At 33.9% G+C, this 25695-nt stretch overlaps 3 protein-coding genes across 4 annotated transcripts; 2 read left to right on the forward strand and 1 right to left on the reverse strand.

Moving 5' to 3' along the window:
* Nucleotides 234-5708, forward strand: LOC109354371 (plant UBX domain-containing protein 10-like). Its single transcript, XM_019596832.1, has 4 exons — nucleotides 234-1126; nucleotides 4324-4494; nucleotides 4661-4864; nucleotides 5166-5708. Exons 1-4 carry the CDS (start codon nucleotides 350-352, stop codon nucleotides 5394-5396), a joined length of 1383 nt encoding a protein of 460 aa, XP_019452377.1. The 5' UTR covers nucleotides 234-349; the 3' UTR covers nucleotides 5397-5708.
* LOC109354796 (phosphoribosylamine--glycine ligase) lies at nucleotides 6861-10878 on the forward strand. Its single transcript, XM_019597532.1, is given in 6 exon segments — nucleotides 6861-7005; nucleotides 7655-8018; nucleotides 8638-9011; nucleotides 9483-10013; nucleotides 10476-10734; nucleotides 10737-10878. Coding segments are annotated over 5 exon segments (1434 nt in total). The 5' UTR covers nucleotides 6861-7005; nucleotides 7655-7780; the 3' UTR covers nucleotides 10769-10878.
* LOC109353452 (serine/threonine-protein kinase fray2-like) lies at nucleotides 13244-21243 on the reverse strand. Of its 2 annotated transcripts, XM_019595735.1 has the most exons (19): nucleotides 20574-21243; nucleotides 19431-19475; nucleotides 19049-19130; nucleotides 18873-18941; nucleotides 18520-18690; nucleotides 18367-18432; nucleotides 17556-17624; nucleotides 17387-17455; nucleotides 17039-17316; nucleotides 15261-15397; nucleotides 15060-15154; nucleotides 14946-14984; nucleotides 14810-14869; nucleotides 14526-14627; nucleotides 14349-14400; nucleotides 14202-14257; nucleotides 13969-14033; nucleotides 13803-13854; nucleotides 13244-13622 (listed from the first exon to the last, which is right to left on the reverse strand). In XM_019595735.1, the coding sequence occupies exons 1-19, from the start codon at nucleotides 21203-21205 to the stop codon at nucleotides 13557-13559; spliced, it is 2205 nt and encodes a 734-aa protein (XP_019451280.1). In that variant the 5' UTR covers nucleotides 21206-21243; the 3' UTR covers nucleotides 13244-13556. The 2 variants fall into 2 exon arrangements, with proteins under 2 accessions (XP_019451280.1, XP_019451281.1); XM_019595736.1 differs by lacking the exon at nucleotides 14946-14984.

Raw genomic sequence — 25695 nt, forward strand, 5'->3', positions numbered from 1 at the left:
TTCATTTCTAATCTAACACAATAAAATGATGAACACAATAAAATAAACAATAGAATAAACTTACCATATCCCATTGGCTCACATAAAACATAGATAGATTGTCATGAAATATACTAAGAAGAATGTTTTGATTATTAAAAATAATACTCGTTGAAATGTGGTACGAAATTGGGCCATGTAAAACAAGTACGATAGGCCGAATCTCAATCAAGCCCTACACTCATGAAAGGAAGAAGAATGGAAAAACCTTGAACCGTTTCATCATCACAGTGATAGAATAGAATAGTATCAACAAAACACACACCTTCTCTGATTCCGATTCGAAAAACAAAGGAATCTGAAGAGAAAAATGGCAGATGTATCAGACAAATTAGCATATTTTCAAGCCATAACCGGTCTCGAAGATCCAAACCTATGCACCGAAATTCTCCAAGCCCATAACTGGGACCTCGAACTCGCTATCTCTTCTTTCACCTCCACTTCATCTTCCACCACCGACCCTTCTCCCGCTGACACCGCTTATCATTTCCCTCAAACCACCGATTCACAACCACAACCGCCACCGCCTCCTGGTCTTGCCTGGAAACTCATCAAACTACCCGTAACCGTCATTTCCGGAAGCCTAGGGTTAGTCTCTGGCGCAATTGGATTAGGCCTATGGGCTGCCGGTGGTGTCCTTTCATATTCCCTCGGGATGATCGGCCTCGGCTCTTCCTCATCATCCTCGTCGTCATCGTCCAGTGCGCCGCTTGTTTCGGTGTCGGCCGCGGCATCGGAGGTGATCAATTTCGTGGCGGAATTCGAGAGGGAGTATGGAGCTGTTGGTACTATGCCGAATTTCGTGGGCGAGGGTTTCATGGATGCGCTTCAGAGGTCGAGGAATTCGTTTCGGCTTTTGTTTGTTTACTTGCATTCACCGGATCATCCTGATACGCCGTTGTTCTGTGAGAGGACGCTTTGCTCTGAGGCGGTTACTGCTTTTGTGAATGAGAATTTCGTGGCGTGGGGTGGGAGTATAAGGGCTAGTGAAGGGTTTAAGATGAGTAATAGCTTGAAGGCTTCGAGATTTCCCTTCTGCGCAGTTGTCATGGCCGCGACGAATCAGAGAATTGCACTGCTCCAACAGGTTTGTTGATTCTGCAATCGCTTTACTATTTTACCTTTGTGTTTTTGTTGATTGTGTAGCAATGGATCCTGTTTTGCAAACAAGTGAATTAGCAATAAGTGAATGGATACATGATGAATGCAGTAAAGCTCATAAGTTGAATGTTTCAAATGGAAGGAAATGATTTATGGGGATGCTATGCTATGTTTTTAAATTTAAATTATGCCGCTGGCTATTGGTTACGTTTGGTGTCCATTAATTGGCTGAAATTGCTTATTACACGTGTGTCCGTTACTGTAAAGAAACCAGAGTAAATTTCGGGTTCAATCGGTTTGCCCAAGAAACCTTGAACCAAACTATATTGTAAAAACCGGACAGAACCGTGGGTTGGTTTAGACTTTAACCAGTTCACTTGGTTTTATTCGAATCTTTGAACACCCCCAGCTGTGAAGCATTTTTGTGAAGAGTAGTAACATTGAGTGAGAGATTATTAAAAAAAACATGGGTGAGAATCCCCTTCCCCAAATTGGTTTTTTGGCCAACGAAGGTCTGTTTTAGTATGCTGCCCTTGAACGTGATAAGAGAAGAGGGGAACAGCCGAATCGTATTTCTAAACCCAAAAAAATCCATAATATCCTAAGTTTTAAGTAGTGGTTCCTTTTGCATTATCATAACTTTACCTGTATAATATAAAAGAAAGAAATTTGATGATGTTTATCTCTTAAATTCCCATTGATTTCTTGCTCTGGCAAATTCCTCTGAACCGGGCCAACTACTTATTACTTGTAAAGATAATTACTACTGGTTTTCTTTTGACAAATGTATATGAAAATATTCAATTCTAATACTATAATTAATATTTTGGTAACTTGTGGTTTCTTCATTTGCTTTTGCCTGTATTTAATTGGCCACTTTGTGAAAATGACTATTTGCCCCCTCAGAGATTCAATAAGTCAACGTGTAAGTGTAAGGTTTGTGTTTTTTAACATCAATTTGCTAATTGTGAGGTACTGAGGTTTTTTCATGTTAATGAAGCTAACGTCACAGCCGGATATTGCATATTTCTTATTGCTTATCAGTTTACACATGTATTTACACTTTATTTTACACAAAACAGTTTGACATATTTTACCCGAAAAATTGAGCCAAGACTTCCTGCTTTATGCTTTTGGAACAACTTTGTAGAAAATCATGGCCATGAATCCAACTTCAAGCCTGATATGTCTCCTCTCTTTTCTGTTGTCTCTCTCCCTTCTGTGCCTTTTAACCAAACCATGAACCCCTCCTTACTCATGCATCCCAATCTTCCCCTCTTCTGGTAAATTGCCACATGTCCAGTTTGATACTAACAGCCTCCTCTATTGTTTTTCCTCTCTTATACCTGAACTACCCTCTCTTTGGGGTGATACTTTTCAAAGGTATTATCTTCCACTTTTTCTCCCATCTCTCCTTTCATACACCTTTATGGGAGGAAGGGGGTCTATTGTGAACTTGTATGATCGTTAAAGGCAACTTTTTGTGCTGGCGCACACTGTTTTCAGCCATAAAATTGTTTCCAAAATGATACTTATGTAATATGTATAATGATTGCTAGGTAGTCAATTGCGGATAGAGGAGCATAGCTGCTGACCTAGAAAACATTATAGCAGGTGGTGGGGGATGGCCACTACAGCTAAGGGAAAAAATACACTAAAATACTAAAAATTGAAGTAATCTATACTCTTTTAAGTTTTGAAAACTCGTGTTTGACACTACTGGGAGTGAGTGTGACAATGGAAGGTTGAGATGAGGCCATGATTGTGAAAGAAGTGGGTATGTGAGAAGCAAAGTGAGGGAAATAAGCTTTGCCCTCTAAATGTGTATGTGGGAGATTGAGTGGCCAAAAATTGAAGAGCTTATTTACTGCTGCGGAAAGAGGGAAAGAAGGAGGAGAGGGTTTGACATGTTTTACTGTTGTTGCTTACGTGTTTACAGGAGAGGGAAGAAGAGGGAGGGGTAAATTACCCAAAACCTTAAAACATCATGCCACATATTAAAAAATAAGAGCAAAAAGGGTCTTTCCCCTTTAAAAATTAGGGTTCCACGCACAGCCTTGTTGGAGTGGGTTCTGACCCGTGATTTGGCCCGTGAAGTTGCTGCTTTTTGACCTGCGACAGACGCAATGGCCATCTGTGCCGCTACACGTTCATTCGTCGCGTGGAAGGGCGGGCAACCACTGTAATGCCACTATCCCAGTGTGATAGTGCTCTATTGACTACTTAGAATGAATGTACTTTCAAGCTTACCTATATCAGTTGACACTTCTTAGGATCTAGTTTTATGCAGATAATGTTTTAGTATATAATCCTTTTCTATTCTGTATCAATAAGTCACAACTGAAGCCTCCTTCTATGTGTGAATTTGTGTGTAAAATGCATGCTTGTTGTATGCAAGATAAGGCTTACACACATGACACATATTTAACTTGTATTAAAGATTAAAAATGAGATATATCATGCGTTGATGTTGGGCTTCATCAACATGATTTGTGGTTTTTATTTTCTAGAGTGATGAACCTGGGTTTTAGCTCAATTTTGAAGCCTTAGTTAATGTGAGAAAACATATGACCATTTTTTATGTGAGAAAATGTTCATGCTCATGGTTAATATGCTAGAAATAGTTAAGTAAATAATATTTAGCCTTGGTGCTAGATTGAGACCATGGTACTTTCTTTAAGCAAAAGTTGTCCACAGCAGACGAACCCTAGACTTTTGTCATGCTGTTCAGTGAACTAGTCAAACCAACACCCACTAGTACAAAGTTACATATACTGTTGTATGCTGGTTAAAGGTTATGCGTACTTAAGGTTAAAGTCAATAAGTTATGAGTGATCAGACAGCGAGACTGGCTTCATGACCACAATAGTAAGATGCAAAATGAGATGATGTTAACACTTCATGTGACAATTATGTTCATATTCTGATATTTTGTTCTAGTTAGGTGAGGCGAGTCGTAATTCATGGTGTCAACTGGTTATTTTCACAGTTGACCTGAGTTATCTGTACAGGTTCAATTCCATCACTTCATTTAATTGTTACTTGTTAGTAGTTACTGAGTTGATGTTATTGATATTTAGTTCCTATTCTGTGTGCCTTACTAAAGTAATGTGCCAAGTGTTGTAGTTGATAAATCATTCTGACGACAATGCTTTTTTGTCAATCTATTTTTTTGTAATACAGGTTGAAGGTCCACAGTCTCCTGAGGAGATGCTTGTGATACTACAGAGAGTACTTGAAGAAAGTTCCCCAGTTCTTGTTGCAGCAAGGCTTGATGCAGAAGAAAGACAAAATAATATGCGCTTAAGGGAGGAGCAAGATGCTGCATACAGGGCTGCTCTTGAAGTTGATCAGGTGTTCTTTTTTAAGAGTTGGCTCTTGTTTTTTGTTATTTTTGTGTGCTCTCTACTCTGTGGCTTTCTTTTATCCCGTTCTCCAATTCTCCTGCAGGGGCCTTTATTTGGAAAGAACTGGCACTGTTGTTGTTATAGTGGATTAATGTTGTAATTTGTATGTCCAGGCTAGGGAACGACAGAGAAGAGAGGAAGAAGAACGTCTTGCAAGGGAAGCTGCTGAAGCTGAGAGGAAGTGCAAGGAGGAGGAGGAAGCTCGCGAAAGAGCAGCACAAGAAGCTGCAGAGAAACAAGCTGCGTTAGCTAAATTACGTGAAGAGAAAGCTCAGGTTCTTGGTGAGGAACCTGAAAAAGGACCAGATGTTACACAGGTAAAGTATTTGAAGGTTTAGCTGAAACTTCATTTCTCCTTTTTTTGTCTTTACCATGATCTGGTATATGTGTTATTTGTTCGTGATCTGTTCGGTATATATAGTTTTTCTTCTATTGCAAATATTAACTTCAATTCACATGTTTTGCATGTCAGATCTTAACTTCAATCGTATTCATATATGTTTGTGCTTTTAAATTGCTTTAAACTCCATTTTAGTTCCTCAATTTCTTCCCGTTCGGTTTTTGTTATAATTTCTATGAACTCTTTTTCATTGTTCCTTTTCCAATAAAAAATATTAGGTCTTGGTACGGTTTCCAAATGGTGAGCGCAAGGGAAGGAGGTTCAATAGCACAGCAACAATTCAGTCTTTATATGACTATGTTGACTCATTGGGTTGTTTAGAAACTGAGAATTACAGCCTTGTCTCCAATTTCCCACGTGTTGTTTATGGACAAGAAAAGCTCATTCTGTCATTGAAGGAAGCAGGGTTGCATCCTCAGGCCAGCCTCTTTGTGGAGATCAATTCATAAGCATAAAAAATGCTGAATAATCTCATGAATACTTGAAGATAGGACCTATAAATAGAAAACTCTCTGGTCCTTCCCTTTTATGTTTCATAAATTTGACTTAATGGACAATTATAACTTTAGATATATAATAGGTTGTCATGATATATCCATTGGTTCTGTTAAGTTTTTATTGAATCAAGCAAATAGCTTTGCATGGAGATGATTCAGAATAATAGTATATTTGGATTTATGGCGATCTGATAAGTGAGAACGCTCCTTGTCATATGTCTATATTTTGTTTGTGAACAATACAACTATTCCATAGTTTTAGATATAATTTTAGTTATTGTGGATAATATCTACTCTGGGTGTTGTGATACATGCGGTTTGCAGGTAAAAGATCTCCTATCATTTCACACTTGGTATTTATCCCATTCCACTATTTTTCCTGTGGGGATGGGGGCTTCTGTGTGTAAGTTGGTTATGATGCTTATCTATCTCATGATCCTTGAGGAGGGTATGTGAAATTTTGTTGCCATGAAATGTCATTTACTTGTATGTATTAATAATATCTATTCGACTAGGAAATGACAATGTGAAGCATCAACGGCTATTTCTAAAGGTTATGCAGTGTCTGGTACCTATAAAATATTGTCTGATATCTGACAAAGGGGATTAGCCATTAATGGCCCTAGCAGCATTGGTGATTTCTGGACACCCAATAGACCGGAATATCATGATCTGTTGGCCTCTTTTTTCACTCCTCAAGGACCAAGATCAAATGAACATGTTTTCATGTGGTGCTAAACTGCTAACAAGATAATAACTAACGTTGCAGCTATAGAATGTCTCAGCTTACACTTGGGATTTATTTTGGGGAATGGTCGTCATTGTCATTAACTTCAAATTATGCTATCTAAATTGACTTTGCAAATAAAACAAATCAACAACAAAAAGTATGGAACAATAAAGAAAAATAAAAGAAAAGTACATCAAGAAACCTTAAATCACTCCAAAAGAAGCAAAACAAAACTTTTGAATGAGAAACCGTGATGAGAATAATTTTACCTATTATCAAAAGTTGGAGGAGAATAAGATGATGAAAATAAATAAAAATTGTTTTACATTCCATGATGATCAATGATTTTTGAAAAGTAGAAACGAAAAAAAAACAATAAAAATTTGATGAGGTATGTATGAACATATTTTTAAATAAAACCAAAGTTTAAAGATAAATCAAATAATAAATAAATATAGATAATAAATAAAAACTAGACCAATACCTTGTTGGTATATTATATCTATAGTGAAAATGGTTATCATATAAAAATTCGATAATAAATTTTACAACTCTAATTTATACATATAATAATAAAATTAAAAGTAAATACACATAATTATTTAATATATATTTTAAAGAATTTAATTTATTTTTCATTAAAAAAGAGTGCAGGTTGCGTTTAAGGTATAGCATTTACTCTCATGATTCTCCCCACAGTTCCCGATGATATAGGACCGCGCCTCCTCCTTTTGCTACAACCAAATCCCCATTTCTCTCCGCCTTCTCTAAATCCCTAACCCGTCATATCCCGGTCTCTCTCCACCGCGTCTGCCACCACTCTTCACTCAAGTAACTCTGCTCCTCTTCTCTGTCCCTTTCTCACTCTTCATTCTCTGTTTCTAGTTTTTGAAAGAGCTTCTCACTCTCATTCTTTCGTAACTACTCTTCTTTGTTTTTTTTGTCAATCATTGAAACTTACCTTTGGATAGTTTTTGCTTGAGTTCATTATCTGCTTTATGAATTGCTTCATGTTTTCTTTTTCTTTTCTACAATGTTTCATTATAATTTTGTTAAAAAATTATTTAAGTTTCCATCTACATTTCATAAAATATATTCATTTAAAAAATATATATGTTAAGTTCAGCTTAAAAATACATAATAATTTGATAATATTAATATTAAAAATTGGTACTCACACCAATATAATGTGTGCAACTTCATTAAATTACTTATTCATGTCGTCTGGTATTTTATGAATGATAGTTAGCCGTATAAATGACAGTTAGGCTTCTCATGCATGTTTTATGCTATTTATGATATTTGTTGAGACTTCGGATCAAATTAAAAGTTATGAAATCTTACAGACAGACATTTGCTTATTGCTTACTAAGGTTGTTCGGCTAAATTCACTGATTCATAATGTGAAGGAATCAATTTGAGGACCGAATGAACGATTTACCAGTTATTTTGTGCTCTCTCATACTTCCATTTGTCTCAGGTGTGTCTCAGACGCGAGCCAAGTGCACGAGCTATATGATAAATAACTGAAGGGTTTTTCTTTTACCTAAAACCCCAAGTTGCAAATATACCTTATAGGACAAGTAATATTGGTACTTGTAGTACAATGTATTGTGCCACCTTCAACGTTGGAGCGTGTTTGAATCTTGATGGAGCTTCTAAGCTACGTGGATTCAGATACCACAAGTCTTCTCCTGTCTTCCTCAACACCATGAATCTGAGTTATACCCATCATAGTTTTGGCCGGGTTACGCACTCACGTCCATTCTACAGTCTTTTCAAATCTGCTGCAGAGAATTCACAGCCTTCAGCTTTTGTTGGCATTGAGGCAAAAAACAATTCTCGTACGAACTGCAATTACTCAAACTTTTACTTATTTATTTCTGTTGCTTTTGTTCACTGAAGTCATTATTGGTACTTTCACTTTGGCTCTAAAAACCACTAAGGAGATACAGTTGTATAGTTTAAGTTTCAATTAATAAGCTGTGGCAATAGGAACTTCTATTTTTACTGAATAGTACAATGAATTCTTTTCTGGAATGAAATGATTTTCATGTTTTATATTTTGCTGATAGTTCTTCACAATTGTAACTAATTAGGGGCTCGTTTGTTCAAGCTTTTTTGAACAAATGAAAGTGTTTTTTTATTCAAGATCACCAATTCGACATTTACATGCTTGTTTGGTTGGGCTTTAACTAAAATGCATAAACTGAAAAAAAAAATGGAATTTAGCTTTTATGATAAGCTATAAGGTTCAGCTTCTCAAAAAAATCACTTATTTTTAAAATCACGTACTTTTTAAATATCTCATAATCGCCTTTTCAAAGCCTAAGCAAATGGACCCTCAATCTTCTAGTTTTAATTTTCTGATTCAAGTGTTTGGAAAATTAACAGTCTTATATATGAATTGTTTACTCACTTTATTTCATTTGTTGATTTACATCTTTGGGTGTTATACCTAAGAAGAAAAGGTAGTTGTTCTGGTTATCGGTGGCGGGGGACGTGAACATGCACTTTGCTATGCCTTGCAACGATCACCGTCCTGTGAGGCTGTATTTTGTGCACCAGGCAATGCAGGAATTTCCAGCTCAGGATATGCCACTTGCATTTCAGACCTTGATGTCTATGATGGAGCTGCAGTAGTCTCATTTTGCCGTAAATGGGGGGTGGGATTAGTTGTTGTAGGACCCGAGGCTCCACTTGTTGCTGGACTTGCAAATGAATTAATTAAGGCTGGAATCCCAACTTTTGGCCCATCTGCAGAGGCTGCTGCTTTGGAAGGTTCTAAGAATTTCATGAAGCATTTGTGTGACAAGTATAATATTCCAACTGCCAAGGTCTGTTATCTTGTTCTGAATTTCGTCACTAGATCAATGATTAGTCCTTATCATATTTCAATGATACGGCATATTTGTGCATGTTCCTTTATGTATTGTATCTTATAAGTATTTATATGTTTTTTGTCCCTTAATTTGGAAATACTAAGGAGTAAGAGGGCTAGTTAATACCGACTTGCTTTAGTTTATGGGTATGTAGTTTTTGTTAAGTTGACAAGGTTTCCTTGATAGCTATACGAGAGTTGTATACTTGGCCCTTGATTGTTCTACTAATCATGTTGGCATGTATGTAAGAAATGATGATTAGTGGAGTCGTCATTTTTGTGCCCTTATTTTTTTTTAAAATTCCACATGCATAGTGTTCTACCTCTGCCCTCCTTTAATATGTATGTCTGTCTCTAGCTTCTGTTTTCCCGTTTATGTCATTTTTATGCCAGCAAACTCTTACTAATCTTGGATTAATTAGTGCAGTACAAAGCATTTACAGACCCATATGCTGCAAAGCAATATATTCAAGAACAAGGAGCACCGATTGTAATCAAAGCGGATGGGTTGGCTGCTGGAAAAGGAGTTACCGTTGCAATGACATTGGAAGAGGCATTAGAAGCTGTTGATTCAATGCTGGTGAAGGGCGATTTGGGTTCGGCAGGTTGTCGTATCATTGTCGAGGAATATCTAGAAGGCGAAGAAGTTTCATTTTTTGCATTGGTTGATGGAGAAAATGCAGTTCCACTAGAATCTGCTCAGGACCATAAACGAGTTGGTGATGGTGATACAGGGCCAAATACGGGTGGCATGGGTGCGTACTCTCCAGCTCCTGTATTAACCCCAGAACTTCAGTCTATAGTAATGGATTCTATTATCATTCCAACAGTGAAAGGAATGTCAGCAGAAGGTTGCAAGTTCGTCGGGGTTTTATTTGCCGGACTTATGATTGAGAAGAAGTCTAACATGCCTAAGTTAATTGAGTATAATGTTCGATTTGGTGATCCAGAGTGTCAGGTCAGTTAACTCATAAGATTCTCATTTGGAACAAATTCAGTTTCTAATATAAGTACTTAATTATGACAGGCTAGAACTCATAGAGACGTTATGAAAAATACTTTAGGAATCTTATAATTATCATTTATGCACTGAGCAAAGCTGATAGTGTAGATGTGTCCATTGTCATTGAGCTCATATTATAGTGTGGTATGTGCAGTTTTTAATTTGAAAGATTAGCTGTTTTTCTTGGTGATTCTTCCGTCCATATTCATTTGAGAAACTTTGACTGATTAGATCTAATCTGAGTTGGCAAACTGAAGCGCACATGATCACTCATGGTCATAAGTTTATTTACAAAATGCAAAGGATACAACCTATGATAACAGATAATCATATTAACACTATGTTTTATGAAACTAATATTGAAGCCATATTGTTAACTGATGTGTATATCATTTTCTATATTGGAATTTTAAACAGGTATTGATGGTTCGGCTGGAGTCTGATTTGGTTCAAGTTCTACTTGCAGCTTGCAAAGGCGAGTTGAGTGGGGTATCACTGAACTGGTCTCCCGGATCTGCCATGGTTGTGGTAATGGCGAGTAAGGGGTATCCCGGATCATATGAGAAGGGAACTTTGATTAAAAACCTTGAAGAAGCTGAGCTTGTTGCACCTAGTATTCAGATATTTCATGCTGGAACTGCTTTTGACTCTGAAGGAAGATTTATTGCAACTGGAGGTCGTGTTCTTGGGGTTACAGCCACGGGAAATGATCTTGAAGAGGCACGCGATCGAGTTTATCGAGCTGTTGAGGATATTAATTGGCCAGGAGGTTTCTATCGGCGGGATATTGGTTGGAGAGCCCTTCCTCATACACAATTTACCAGAAAAGGATGAGGAACTGGTGTCCATGATCAATATTGGTATGATTTTGACATTACACTCATGTAAACTGTCAAAACGGGCTGGACCAACAAAGCTTGAATAATAGGTCTCAGATTACCTTATTTTGTATCATTTATAAACTAGGATTGCCCATTTAATTTTATTTGTTTTTCACACCAAATGGTGTTGTTGCATAAGAAATGGTTGCAAAGGTCACAACTGTCAAACTGGATCGTATCAGTTGATTCAACTGAAAAATTATTGAACTAGATAATTATAACGATCATGCAATTAAATCGGTCAAAATAAAAAAGAATCAAAATATCAATCAACTATATTATACTAGTCAAAACTTGTTTGTTATTGAAAAAAATTAATATTTGTAAGACAGAATATAGATTATAATCTTAGTTGTTTTTAACATAATTTATCATTAAATTATTTTAATAAGTGAGTAATATATTTTAAATAATAATATTTATATTCAATTGGGTTGGTATGATAGTGATAAGGTATTAATATCACTTGGCAAAGGTAACTCGCTTTTCTTTTACTGCTCCATTAGGTTTCTCTGCCATTCTTGTTTGAGTTTAAAATCTATACACTAATTTTGTAAGATTTATTATGCAGTTAGCACAACATCCATAATTTAATATTTTTGTTTAAAAATTAATGGTAGTTGAATGATAGAGATTTATTGACAGTGTAATCCTTCTTATTTTCTATATCCCTCACCCACTCACTGTTTCACTCCTTTGCGTCATTATCCCTTTAGATTTTTGGGTGACGACATTGAGGACCATTCACCACAACTCGTAGTTGAGTAACTTGCCACGGCCAACACCACCACCAAACATCAAGCTCAGCTTCCCACCAAGCCTCTTCGTCCTTCTCAAGTTGGTTTATTTTTATTTGACTATTTATTTGTTTATAGATTTACAGTGTTCTATTTATTTAGTTCAATGATTATATGAATGTGAATTGTTGAACAACAGTGGCTGATTTCAATATCATCATATGAAGATAAGTTTTTATTTTTGAACAATATCACTCCATAGTAGTTTAAACAGAGTTGATTTTTCATTTAATATTTAGGGTGTTCTTTTGAATTTTCTTAGAATTAATATTCATGCATAAAGATTTGTATACATTAAATATATTATTTATCTCATTTGTATTACTTTTTAAGAGTAAAAGATAATTAAAAATAAATAGTGGATTAGAACTCTAACATTGTACATTTTTTCCCTTTCTTCTGGATTTATGAATTTCAAACTCACACTTATATGTCATTTCACTGAGGAGTTATTCACTTCCTCTATGGAGCAGAACCATCTTCTGGATGACTCAGAAGCATTGGTATTCCATGGCACCAACTATGTTCAATTAGTTACCAGGATGTTTAACACCATAAGAGCAATTATAGCATACTCAAGTGAATTACTACACCAAGTTCATTGTACCTTAGCTGATTAAATCACTAATTATTAATTGAAGTTTGTGAAGATCAGTGTTCAATTGATTTAACATTCAGGTTCAACACTGATGTAGACTACCATGAACTGAAAATTATGTTAGACAAAGGGAAAGATCAGTTCAGAACTTGCTGATTTACTAGTGGGCATGGAAATGGCAACGTTAGTAAGTGGAAAAAGACATTGATCATGCTATACTTGAAAAGTGAAAGAAAAAAATTAACCCCGGATTTTGCTATACATTAACTGTACATGGAAATGGTGACATTACAAAGTGAAAAAACTTCAGTCTAGAACAAAGTGGTGAGGCAAAATCAAAGAGCATTCCAAAGTGTTACAATATGGAATTATTGTAGTTTGCAATCAAAAGATTGTCAATTAGCTATTTGTTATAGAGAGGATACATAGGAGCTTTTGTAATTTTTGTAGTTGATAAGTAGAGAGTCACTATTCTATTATCATCAAAAAAAAATGTACAGCTAGATGTTATTAGCAAATGAGTATATGAAATTTCTGTCAAACAAGTTCATCAATTATTGCTCAGCCACCCATTACCAAAAGTCTAGGGTTCAAAATGCTAGCTCTAATTTCTCTAAGGCATTAGTGATATGATTGAAAGGTGCAAAATAGTTTTGCATGATATGCAATTATTCCCTAAACTAGAAAAATGTATGTAAAAAAATCAACACCAGTGAACAACATATCATAACAGCTGTAAGTATGTAACCAATCATCCTATAATGAAACTGCATCCAATGCAGATCCCTCAAAAATCATTACCTATATTTATGGTACTTGGCAGAGGATAAAATTATCAAGTTGTTGAATTTGATATCATAACAAGTTAAACTGAAATAGCAAGAATGTTTGACCAAGTTGACTAATTTGGTATACAACATACTATTCAGTTGGTAGAATACAATAAACTTTACAAGGTCAAATGATATATTGATATTATTATTCCACAGGGGTAGGGGGTGGTGTCACCATAACCGTATTATTTATGAAAACTAAAGAGAAAAACTCTACATCCAAGTTTAGAATGTGACATAAATAATGAGATTATTCTTGACAGATCTTTTAGCTTATATGCACTTGCCAGCCTCTACATGGAAGGTTGGATCAGAATTTCCTTGTATGGGTTTATCATTTGCCTGGACATACATTTATTTCACTAAAGAATGTCATAGCTTATCAGCTTTCATGAAACTTCATATTTTTCCCCATTTCGTTCCTTACTGTAAGCATTATTTAGCTGTTGTTGCAACTGTCAGAATAAATAACCAAATAGTCCATTAGTTTTAGTGAGAAACCTTTATTCTTTTATAGCTTATATGGTTTCTGGGGTGGACATTACATGTGCTACGGATATGTAGCGCAAGCAGGGACCGAAAGTGGATGAAGATCAATACAGGATGACAAAATATAAGGTTATATAGAAACTTACCTGCTCGTGTTTTAATTTCTCCAAAGTTAGTTCTTCGGTCAGACTGATCATCCTGTTAACACAAAAGACAGAAGAAAAGGGAAGAGAGGGAGTTGGATAAGTTTTTTTTAAGTCAAACCAGAGAGAAAGGGTTACTCAAAGGATTTTACAAACTGATAAAACTAACCGAGCCTGAAGTTCAGCAACTTCGGCCATCAGAAGTTTCTCCCTCTCCAATGCTGCTGCATCAACCTATATGCAGCTCAAGTGTCATTAACAAACATTAAGCTCACGAAAAGTTACTATATATATCATTGTAACTTTATGTCACCAAAACAGAAATAACTAGTTCTTAGCACTGACTTCTGAAGCGTAGTTATGCATGGGTGAAGGAAATAAATCAAAAGAAAAATTACTCACACTTCCTTTGTTTTCTGGACTGCAAGGTAAAGGTGGCAACTTTCCATTCTGAGAAGCTGAAAAAATTGATTGAAATCATTATGTCATTCAATACCAAACATAAAAATAATATCCTGAAACTTAATCAATGGAAAGTCCTTCACTCACCATCAATTGCCTCATCAGGTTGCAAGCTATTCCACAAATTCATTATAAGATCCTGGAAAGAAACAGAACTTTTCAGTAAGATAATGTTTTGGTAAAGATAAATTTAAGATTATCAGTCGTCAAACAATCACAGACAAGCAAATTAAAAACCATTTTTCAATCTTCTGTTTCTCTCACCTGTTGAATTGATGTCTGTTGGAAAAGATTTTGAAGGTGAGGTATGAGAAGTGATGCAGGATTATTGGTATTGGCAGAATCTTTGGTAGACTGACTCGTTGGCTGAAGAGAAATACATGTAATGAGAGGCAAAAAAACATTATATATTATATTTATATATCAAATCAAATACAACAATAAATGAAACATCTTAGATACTCTTCAACCGAAGAGAGAAGCCAAATATTTACAAAATGATGATAAACAAGACAGCTAGGTTTAGAGTAAAGGAGATATGTACAAACCATTTGTTTAGAATCCGACATCCAGTCACCAACACTGGCAGATTTTCTCAATCGTGATCCCTGCATACAATGCAATATGAAGAAAACAAAGGGGTAATAAAGAACATAAACATATCAGTCATAATCATCAACCATCCTGTGAAGATCGGCGTGAACCTGAACTTACAGGAAGATCCAATGCAACAGTATGGTGTTGTTAAATAAAGTTGTGGACGGGGACAAGTTGATTAAAAAAGAGGAAAAAACACACCTTCACTGGTTCTAAATTTTCTGACGTCACTGAGAATCGTCCTTTAATTTGCACTAGATTAGCCTTAGACTTATCATCTAAGGAATCTCTGAATCCTAACAAGGGTGGGTGAACAAAATCAAAACCAAGTGAAGGATGTCTGATTTAAAAAAATACGAGATTTCTCACACAGGCCTTACAGTCACATGATAATTTTTATACCTCCAGAAGACTTTATTGGAGCCGATAAACTATTTGCTGAAGCTCGGTTGGGAAGCATTAATGGACCACTTAGATTTGGAGCTTGTCGTGTAATGCGATTACTTTTCTCACCTAATGACTGGTTTTCATTCCCAAACCTAAAAGTAATAAAGTGTTACATGTTTTAAGCTGTCATGCAGTAAAGTAAGAAACTGAAAATAAGCACACGCAACATTGTATTGATTTATTTAAACTTCAAATGACACTTGTAAGATTGTATATACAGAACTCAAGAAAGATAAAAGGAAGGAAAATTAGGATTTTCTTGCAAATATGTCCATTATAGAAGTAAAGTTTAAACTTGCTTGAACTCAATATAAGAAAGTAAAAAAACACATAATTCCTTGCATTGGCTAAAGCTGCCAAAAACCTGGTCACTAAATATATTTTTAAAGTAATAGCAATCACCATCATTGTTCATAAAAATGAATAATAGGATAAATTTATTATTTTTCAGTTCCACTCTATCAGCTGAAATTCCAAGTGGAGAACACACGCTAAAACTCAGACGTACATGCAGATGAACACGCAGACGTACACGCAAATGAACAGGCACATACATACATGCGCACATTCCCACATGAGATATCTCTAAAAAAAGGGCATGCTCATAGTATTATTGATGGAGGACAAGTTGGTTATAATTATTTATATTTTAACATTTCTCTCTAAATTTTCTGTCCAATGAAAAATAGTAGAATTCAGTAATTGTGAAATATTCTTCATTCATATTGAGGGTATCAATCTATCATGAAAAATGGTAACATCTAAATGCTACTTTTGCCCTTAATGCTGCCATGCTGAAAAATCAGTTTTCTTATTTTCCTGGGGCCTGAACTTTCAAAATATTTAGCAAAGCATAATATGGTTCCAGGTCTCAAAAGCCAAGACAAAATGAAAAAATCTCAAGAAAAATTAATTAAAGAGTGTGTCATGAGCTAGGAAGCCCGGTCACCTATATTTATTGAGGCGTTCAAATTTTAAACTTGTTTCCGGCACTGACACCTGTACAAAACGTGTTAAGCACCTCTCATCAGGTGTCCAATTAAAAAAATTGACCTGGACCCTTAGCCAACACCCGAAATAGCTAGCCATCTTTAATGGTGTGGCTGTTCAGAAAATTTTCAATTAAAAATGTTACCTTACAAGGGGTCAAAAAGAGCAAGGGTCTTAGATAGACTAGATCTTTTTCTTAAACTTTTGGTTGCACAATTGATTAAAAGTGAAGGATAGGCTCCTTCAAAGTGACCTCATAGGCTCCTTCTATATCCTGCTTCATAGGTCATGAGTTCTATATATACTACAAAACAATGTGTTCAATGACACAGTGAAACCTGCTACTTCACACCTTTCCTCAACTAACAGTTCGACTGCAAAATGGATAATGAGGGGTGTAGGAGGGAAATGATTTCCATTGTACACAAATTTATAGGGGTAAGGGAATCAAACTCATTTTTATTTCTCTTCCCATTTGGGTTTTTGTTATGATGAGAATAGCTTTTCTTGTATTCTAGGCACTAGTCTCACTTTCTATTTGAGTTAGTTCAAAAAAAATTATATTATAAGGGTGATATTGAAATTGTTTACACTCGTACAATAACTCTTTATCTTTCCCTTTCTTCCCTTTCCATTTTATCTTATACATTTCCTTTGTATTTCATTCTCTCTAAATCGCTTAGCCATACAGTAATATAATTTAAGAATAAAAACCAAATATATAATATGAAAATACAATGTACCTTTCAAATGCATGCCCTTTCTCTGATAAAGAACGACCAAGCATCATGCTTTGCACCGGTGGCCCACTTAGAGTTCTAAGAATTTTTGGTGGTTGATTTTTAGTCTTGCTTGCTTCCATATCATTCTCTAAGATAGATGGTGTTCTCTCGACAATCGATCCACTTATCTTCTCGCTCTGTGGCATGTCATTATAACCTACTTGTAACATGAACTTATCTTGTTTCAAATTACCCGAATTCTTTTTGCACTTGCTAAACAGAGAATCAGTGGTTGTATCCTGTCATGACAAAGATAAGAAATTTTAATAGAGCATTTGAAGGGAAAAAAAATTGAACATAAGAAGCAACCTTGTAACAGGTGAAGAGTTTGTTCTTAAATTCTTCTCTCATCTCTGCAATATCATCATCATCCCTCACCTGGTAAAGTCGGAACACATTACTCAAATTTATATATATATATATATATATATATATATATAGTTAAGTAAATAAATTTTGGAAACACAAAAATTCATACCAATGAAGCTTGAGCTTTCAAATCATCAATATCAAAGTTCCATGCACTAACTCCTCGGTGATATTCACTCTAGAAAGGACAATACATAAGTGATTAGATGGCAATGGTTACAAAGGTGAGATGTTTTTGTTTTCACCAAGAGACATGTAAACTTTATTAGCTATGTTAACCGAAGCTTTATCCCATTAGAATTTCTTCAGGATAGGGCCTAATTACATAAAAACCCTCCCCTCTTTCAAGTCATTTTGGTTGTGTTGTGAAATCAACAAAAGCTGCATTTTAATTAAGAAAAAAATTTATTTCTTTATTTGAGTTGCTGACCAAAGAACAATAGGGGTTTTAACCTTTAAGTGAGAACAACAGCAAAAATTTATTTTTAAAGACATACCTGAAATTGTTGTTTCTCCCAGAAAACATAGCAGAAGCAGGAAAAAGGTAATTTTGTCATCATAATTGTTTCTTTATAATAAAGCTTTTAATAGAACAAGGACAAATGGTCATGCAATTATGGCTATTACTAAAAACAAGTTTAGAAATCATTAGCTTTATCCCTTTAGGTAAAATATACAATTAATCGAGTTAAGATCAACTGTATTGCTACCACCTTAAGTAAGTAAAGCATTGAATCAATGGAACACACTCGAAAAAGCTCTATAATTAACATTTCATAGCACGAAACTAGCATCAAGAGAAAGAAAAGAGAAAAAAAATATGACCAGCTTGGTTTACATCAGACATAACATATAACGCTGCTAGGAATCATTGACTACTATACATTTTGTAACAAATATGATTTCAGTGTCAGTTTCACCTGAGATAATGCTTCTTGTTCTGCAGAAGGCGTCTTCTTTTGCGCAAGTTGATCTGCGTCTTTAATCTGTTGAATTATCTTTTTCAGGTCAAGCAAAAGTAAGAGGACACGAGAAATTATAGAAGATGCACCAAAGCGTGTATGAAATCAAACCTGGAGAGATTTTACACGATTCCAAAGAGGTGGTAAGTCAGCAAATAATTTCTTCACAGATAACCCAGGAGGCTTAGCATTTTTGAAGAAGGAATGCTTCAGTAACTTTTCCGCCGAAGGCCTCTTTGTTTGATCTTTAACCAAACACATAGCAACCATTTCCTTAAAAGACTGATAACTGGAAATACTTTAGCTAGATAGGACAAATAGTTCTATAAGAAAATATTACAATACAGCAACAATATCCAAATCTGTAGTTACTGTTACAAGTCATGACCAATGAACCAAATAAGACCATGAACATAATAACGATGTATCTTGTGTGATAATCTAGGCAGAAAGAAGGCCTATACCTTAGAGAACTTTCTATCACGATCATAATCAAGTCCTGGAGGGGCATTCTGGATGGTCATCAAAAGAACCTATTTAAAAAGCAAACAGTAAGTTGTTTTCACATGTTACGGAGGAACTATATAGGGATAGATCAACAACTTGAATTGGTCTAGACATGTTTGTTGAAGCAAACAACCTTCATTGGAGGATATTTTGAAAAGGGGGCATGACCATGAGCCAACTCCAGTGCCATTATCCCAAAAGACCAAATATCAGCTCTGTCCAACATTCATGCAACATTAAAATGATGTTCGATATTTGAATTATAGGCATGACACCAAGACATAAATAAAATTAAAAAATCAAGTGTATAAATGAGGAAATGGACCCTCTCATGGGATTGCTTTTGCCATGCTGTTAAGTGAGTATAAGAAATATACACAGACTTCACTAGTAGGTCCAATCAATTTTTTGAAAATTCTACGATAACCTTTGTGTCTATCTTACTACTCCGCAAAATCACATGACAATAAAAATATAAGAAGCAATTTCTGTATAACTGACTAAGAATGACTCACTTGGAATTATAACCAGATCCAGGTTGCAATACCTCCGGTGCCATCCTGTAAAAGACGAAAAAAAATATCCATAACGCAACTATCCTAATTCTATACTTACCTATGATACATATTATATAATATAATTAGTAGGAACTCATTATGGATGTATGGTACGTGGTTCATCACTTGTATACAACCAATGCTATGAGAACCCTATTGGGCGATCCAACTTCTGAACGGACTTCAAAACGGCTTTGATTTACAGTTTTAACCGAATGAAAGGTTAGACCACTTTGAGCCGAGAAAATTCCAACCAGACGGTGTTAAGCCCGGTTAAACCGCAATATCCCATAAAGTAAACGAACAATTCACATGATTTTATTAAAAAAAAAAAGAATATTACTCTTGATATTTTATCTTACTTCGATAAGAAAAAGATATAGAAATATATTACATCAATATAATTAATTATATAAATTTTTGCATTTATATAATTAATAATTATTTAATTATATATTATAAAAATTATTAATTATATGTAAAGTCAATCGGTCTAATGAGACGGTTTAACCATTTAAACGTAATACGAGACATCTCCTGGTTTGCATTGATTACAACGGTATTCTTGATGGTTATCCTGGTGTGCAATTCATCAGATTTTCCATTATTATTACAAAAACTTTCACCGAGATGAACTTGATATGCAACACCGGCGGATTCGGTACACGATACATAAAGTTAGCGAGCTAGTAAATATCACACATTAGTAAACTATGGTTTTAACTTCTAAATAACGATAGTAAAAATTGCAGGAAAATGCAACCGACGTGGCAGCAATTCGAGTAACATTAACTGGGATATTCCATAAATCATACGAAAAAAATTGTATGGAAACGCACTTAACATATCACATTTAAATCATACAAATACATTTTATGATTTTTCTATGTTATTGATTAAATTTAATTAAAATTAAAATACTAATGTGTTGTTAAGATCTTATTAGTTAGTTCTACATATTCTTTTCATAAGGAAATGAATATGTTATTATGTTCATATTTGTAATGCTGAGACTCAAAATCTTAACCTTTTTATCGCTTCATTCCTTACACCATATGCCCTTATGACTCGAAACCAAAAAAACAGAGTGGGATAGCATACCAGCAAGGAGTTCCAACAAAAGTGTTTCTAGAGCGTTGTCTATCACCGGAATCAAACATGCAAGCGGAAACACCAAAATCCGCGACCTTAACTTCACCATTATCATGAAGCAAAATATTCCCAGCCTTAACATCACGATGAATATGTCCCTGTCGATGAAAATACTCCAAAGCCTTCAGAGTCTCCTTCAATATACTAGCAATAGAATCTTCTTCAAATCCCTCACGGTACGCCACCTTCATCAAGTGCAAACAAGAACCCTGAGCCATGAACGGCATCACAACCCAAAGGTAATGTTCCACGACGAAGGAGCAATAAGCGCTAACCACGTTAGGGTGATCGATTAAGCTCAAAGTTTGAGCCTCTTTTCTAATGTCATCGAGATTGCAGTTAAATCGGTCTAGGTCAAGACACTTAACCGCAACTTGGCGGTTGTTTGGGAGGTAGATAGCGCGGTAGACGGTGGCGGTGGAACCGGAACCGACTTCGTCTAGGAGGTGGTAATCGGTGGGATTGACGGAGAAGGTTGTGGAAGAAGAAGGAGAAGCCATAGGCATTTGAGGAATGAGAGTTGAAGAATTGGTTTCGTTTTTGTTGTTATGTTGGGAGTGCTGAACAGTGTTGACCGCCATAGCAATCACGGTTTTCGATAACACTTTCTGCTTTGCTTTTTCCTGCAAATCTTTTGAATGGACTATTATATTGTTACACATAGTTCCTTTTTTCATTACATATTCTAATAATAATTTATTTTTAACTTATATTTTTAAGAATATGATAACAGTTTTTATACTATTCACTTTAATTATTATTGACTCTAAAATAGAATTAAAACAAATGAGTGGTTGATAATAAAATGATAATATATAAATCTTTATATTTTTAATGTATAAATATTATATTTTATTTTTAATGATTTATATATGACACTATTATTGTATATAACATATTGGGGATGTTTTCGATAGAGAAAAACACTTTAAGAGTTTTTTTGTATTCTTATTATATTATTTATCATTCATTTATAATTATTGTTGACACTTAAATAAAAATGATATAAATAAATAATGGATGATACATCAATTGTGTACAATTCTTTTGTCAGTTCATAGACATTGCAATCTTTTCAATATCTTTGTATAAATTAAAATAAATATTTATTTTAGTCCATCATATTTTTCGACTTTAGCAATTTGGTATCTTAAAAGATTAAAAACTTTACATGGTTCCCAAAAATTTCAAATGTATGTCAAATTAATCACTTTATCACATTTTACAACACGTGATAGAGACTAATTTGACTTTAAAATAATTAATTTCACCTGCATTAAAAAAATTTAGGGACTAATTTGATTCTTCAATTTCTAAAGGACCAAATAGGTAAGGTTCAAAAACATGAGGAGTTAAAATAATTATTTACTCTATTAATTATTAATCATTTGTATCATTCTTATAAGGGAATTTATATATAAGCTTGTGTGAAGTTATATATATATAGGGACTTAATCACGTGTGAACAGTGCACTACTGTGATAAACGAAAACAATTAATATAGACCGTTAGATTTTATCTAAACGGTCAAGATTAAAAGATACACGCATATAACTATCATATGATCAATAACTAATTTTATTCTTAGTCATTTATAGTTAGTTATAAGACTCAAATTTATTGTCTTACAGTTTAATATAGGAATTGTTCTTAGTTATATATATATATATGCTAAGAGTACACAAATGTTTGTTCATCATCAATTATTTGAGAGTAATATATATGTATAAGTTTATGAGCTTAGTTTTACTTCACCTTCTAGAAATGAAAGAAGACTTTCATCTTTAAATTTGATTCTAATACACAACTCTTGTTTTTTGTGTGAAGTAGTATCAAACTAAACTACCCAATAAGCATTAGATCTCTTAAAAAGGAGGTGATTTAGTTGCACCTTCCAGTATGACTACCTTGTTACGACTTCATCTCAGTACATTATCCCACATTTCATTTATATTATTTTTTGAATAGTCAATTATAATTAAAAATAAATAGGAATGATACAATAATAATAGTAATAATGTATAAAAACTCATACACAGTCGTTGTATATATATTATTTTCTCCATTATTTAGGGTTTAATAAACATTAACTATTAAAAAATAATATAAATGACTAGTATGTTATAATTGACCTTGTAAAAAACTTTATATTAGATTAACTACTTTTATTATCATATGACACATTTTAATCTAATCAAATGTATATTAAGTAGTGTAACTAATGTTTATTTTATTATTATTGCTGGTAGAATTGTATTTTAGTACATTATCAATCATTGTTATCATTTTATTCTCAATATATTTCTGTGCAGTTAATAAATGTGTGAAATAAACATTTTCTATTATATAATCGAGATATCTTACTATTTTCTCTCTTTTCTTTTTGTTAATAAGTTCTCTTTAAAAAACTTACTAATGATGAGTTTTATTATATTTCCTAAACTGAAAAATAGTATAAAATCATATTGTTATGTTTAGGAGGTTAGAATGGAGGTTTGAAAGAAAAAGGGGACAATAATACAAAGGGTTACATTCTCCTTGTTTGAAATTGGTTAAGTGAATAAAACATAAGGTTTATTATTATTATTTTGGTTTCACCCCAATTATTTTTTAATTAAATTTTCTGTTCATGATCAACAAGTTAGCCCAAAAATTAGAGCCAATACTAGACCCTATCGAACAAATATGGAAAGAATAAGCAAAGACTTTAAAATAGGTTTCTTACCTATAAAGTATGAAATACTCATAGTTATACAAAAATAATGAAAACTGTACCCACTTTTAAAAAAATTGAAAATAGCTGCAGAATCATATTCTCACAAATTTGAAGGAAAGAAATGATCACCAATTTACTGGTTACCACCCAATTTGAAGGGAAACAATTTAAGGAGTGTTGGGATGATTTTCATTCCATTCTCTTTATTTTAGTTGTTAAAATTATTTTTAAATAATGGAAGTTTGATTTATCTTCTCCCATTCTAATTAACTCTTATTTATTTCACTCTTCCAAATATACTATCAGTGTTTTAGAAGCATAAATATATCCAATATTTTATTTATTTAATAAGTAGGACATTTGTTGAAGGATAAAGCATGAAGATTTAGATTTTATATATCTAATGATACTTTCCTTGATTGCAGTTAAAAGAGCAATTAGTTTTGAAAAACTCTCACAATATGATTAACTCATTAGAGAATTAGTAAAAGAATTTATTAATAACAAACTTATAAAATTATTATATGTTCAAAAATATAGTATTTCACTTATGGTAGTTTTTTACCTACTATCCTAGGGAGCAAGAGAAAAAAAGGCATGATAGTTTTGTCTCTTGTCTCAAAAGTCAGAACTACTTTCAATACTTGAATCCTTCAACAACTTTAAAACAATAAACAATGTTCAAAAAAGCTGTGGTCCGGTTTGTACCCTACCATAAGGGTAAGGGTGAACAGGACCCTGCCCTACCTGCTCATTTGGTACAGCCCGATCATGATTAGGTTCGAATAGAATCAGGTCTGGTCGAGTTCAAAAAATAGACTTAGACAATATTTAGGATTGGGTAAGGACCAAGCATGATCCGGCCCGTCCCTTTTCAAGGTCAATCGCTCATCATGTTTGTATGTGTTTTTACTCAAATGCATATTGATTAATGATACCATTTTGGTTGAAAGTATCATTTGTTCTTTAATTTTTTCATAATATATACATGATTAATAATATATATATATATAAACATATATCATTTTATATATCAAACTACATATTCATAATAATAAATAATATTGAGAAATTTTTATCTAAAATGAGTATACATTATATTTAATCGAGTCTATGGTCGGGTCAGGTTTAAAGGCTGACCCGATTGTTATTTAGGGTCGAGTTAACTTCAGGTCTAAGGCTAGGTCTGGGTTCAAAAAAGTGACTCGGTCAATATTTAGAGTTAGGTAAGGATACGTCTTAACCGATCCCAACCCAGCCCATACTCACCCATTCCCTACACTCCCTTGAGGCCTTGACCCTTCTCTTTTACTACTGCTTAATTGACCCTACTTTCAACTTGCCACAATATCACAATTTCATCAATTATCTTAGTGCCATATCCTCGTACCACAAAAATAAAAGATGTTAATGCCATTCCAAATCATTCAATACATTTTCTTTAATTTTCATATTGTCTTTTTCTCTAATTTATGTTATTTTTTCTAATAGTATTTGAGAAGGTGATGTTAATTTTATATAAGCAAATATTAATAGTTAATATTTTATTATGGGTGATAATTGAGCCCTTAATCTTCTTAAGCCTTTTACTCTTACCACTCCCGGGTGATACTCACTTAGTACATATTTAGATTTGGTTTGGTGTTTGACAACCACAAACATACGTTTTTAAGGTTTTAAATGTGATTTTGTCATTTAGAATGTGTATGGATTTTTCTTAAGTGGTGTTTTTCTCATATCCTAAAATTATGATATGTTATTTTTTTAATTTTTAGAAATATTATTGTATAAAATTATTAAATATGACATGTGTCACGATTTTAGTAGTTGAAGGAGATAATTTAACTCCTAATAAGAAGAAATACTTTATTTTGTGAAGTGAAAACTATAACAATAGCTGTTGCACTCACTCTTTTAGGTTAAAATTTTACACCAAAGATACAAACTTACTTTTAAGAAGAGAAAAAGGTTTACAAACATAAATTATTTTACTTCAAACTTAAAACAAAGTTGATTTAAAATTATATTTGCAAACATTCATCCAAACACATATTGAGGTGATTGAACTGGTCCCTAATCTTAGATGTTTTTTTTTATATTTTTAATCAAGTTCACATATTATTTATTATTTGTTTTTTGGTCAAGTACTCGATTTGATTTAAATGATAAGTTTCATCGTTGTTTCACCCTGGCCAAAGGACTTCCCCTTTGACTGAATTAGGCTACTCAAGGTCGATCAAGCCCGAACACCTGACGGGGACTTACGCTACAAGGACCCATGATACGATCCGACCCGCCAAATTACCAGAAGACACATCGTTATTCAAACACAATCTCATGAGTCAATACTGAGAC

The sequence above is a fragment of the Lupinus angustifolius genome, chromosome LG08 (assembly GCF_001865875.1).
Source record: "Lupinus angustifolius cultivar Tanjil chromosome LG08, LupAngTanjil_v1.0, whole genome shotgun sequence".
Lineage (NCBI taxonomy): Eukaryota > Viridiplantae > Streptophyta > Magnoliopsida > Fabales > Fabaceae > Lupinus > Lupinus angustifolius.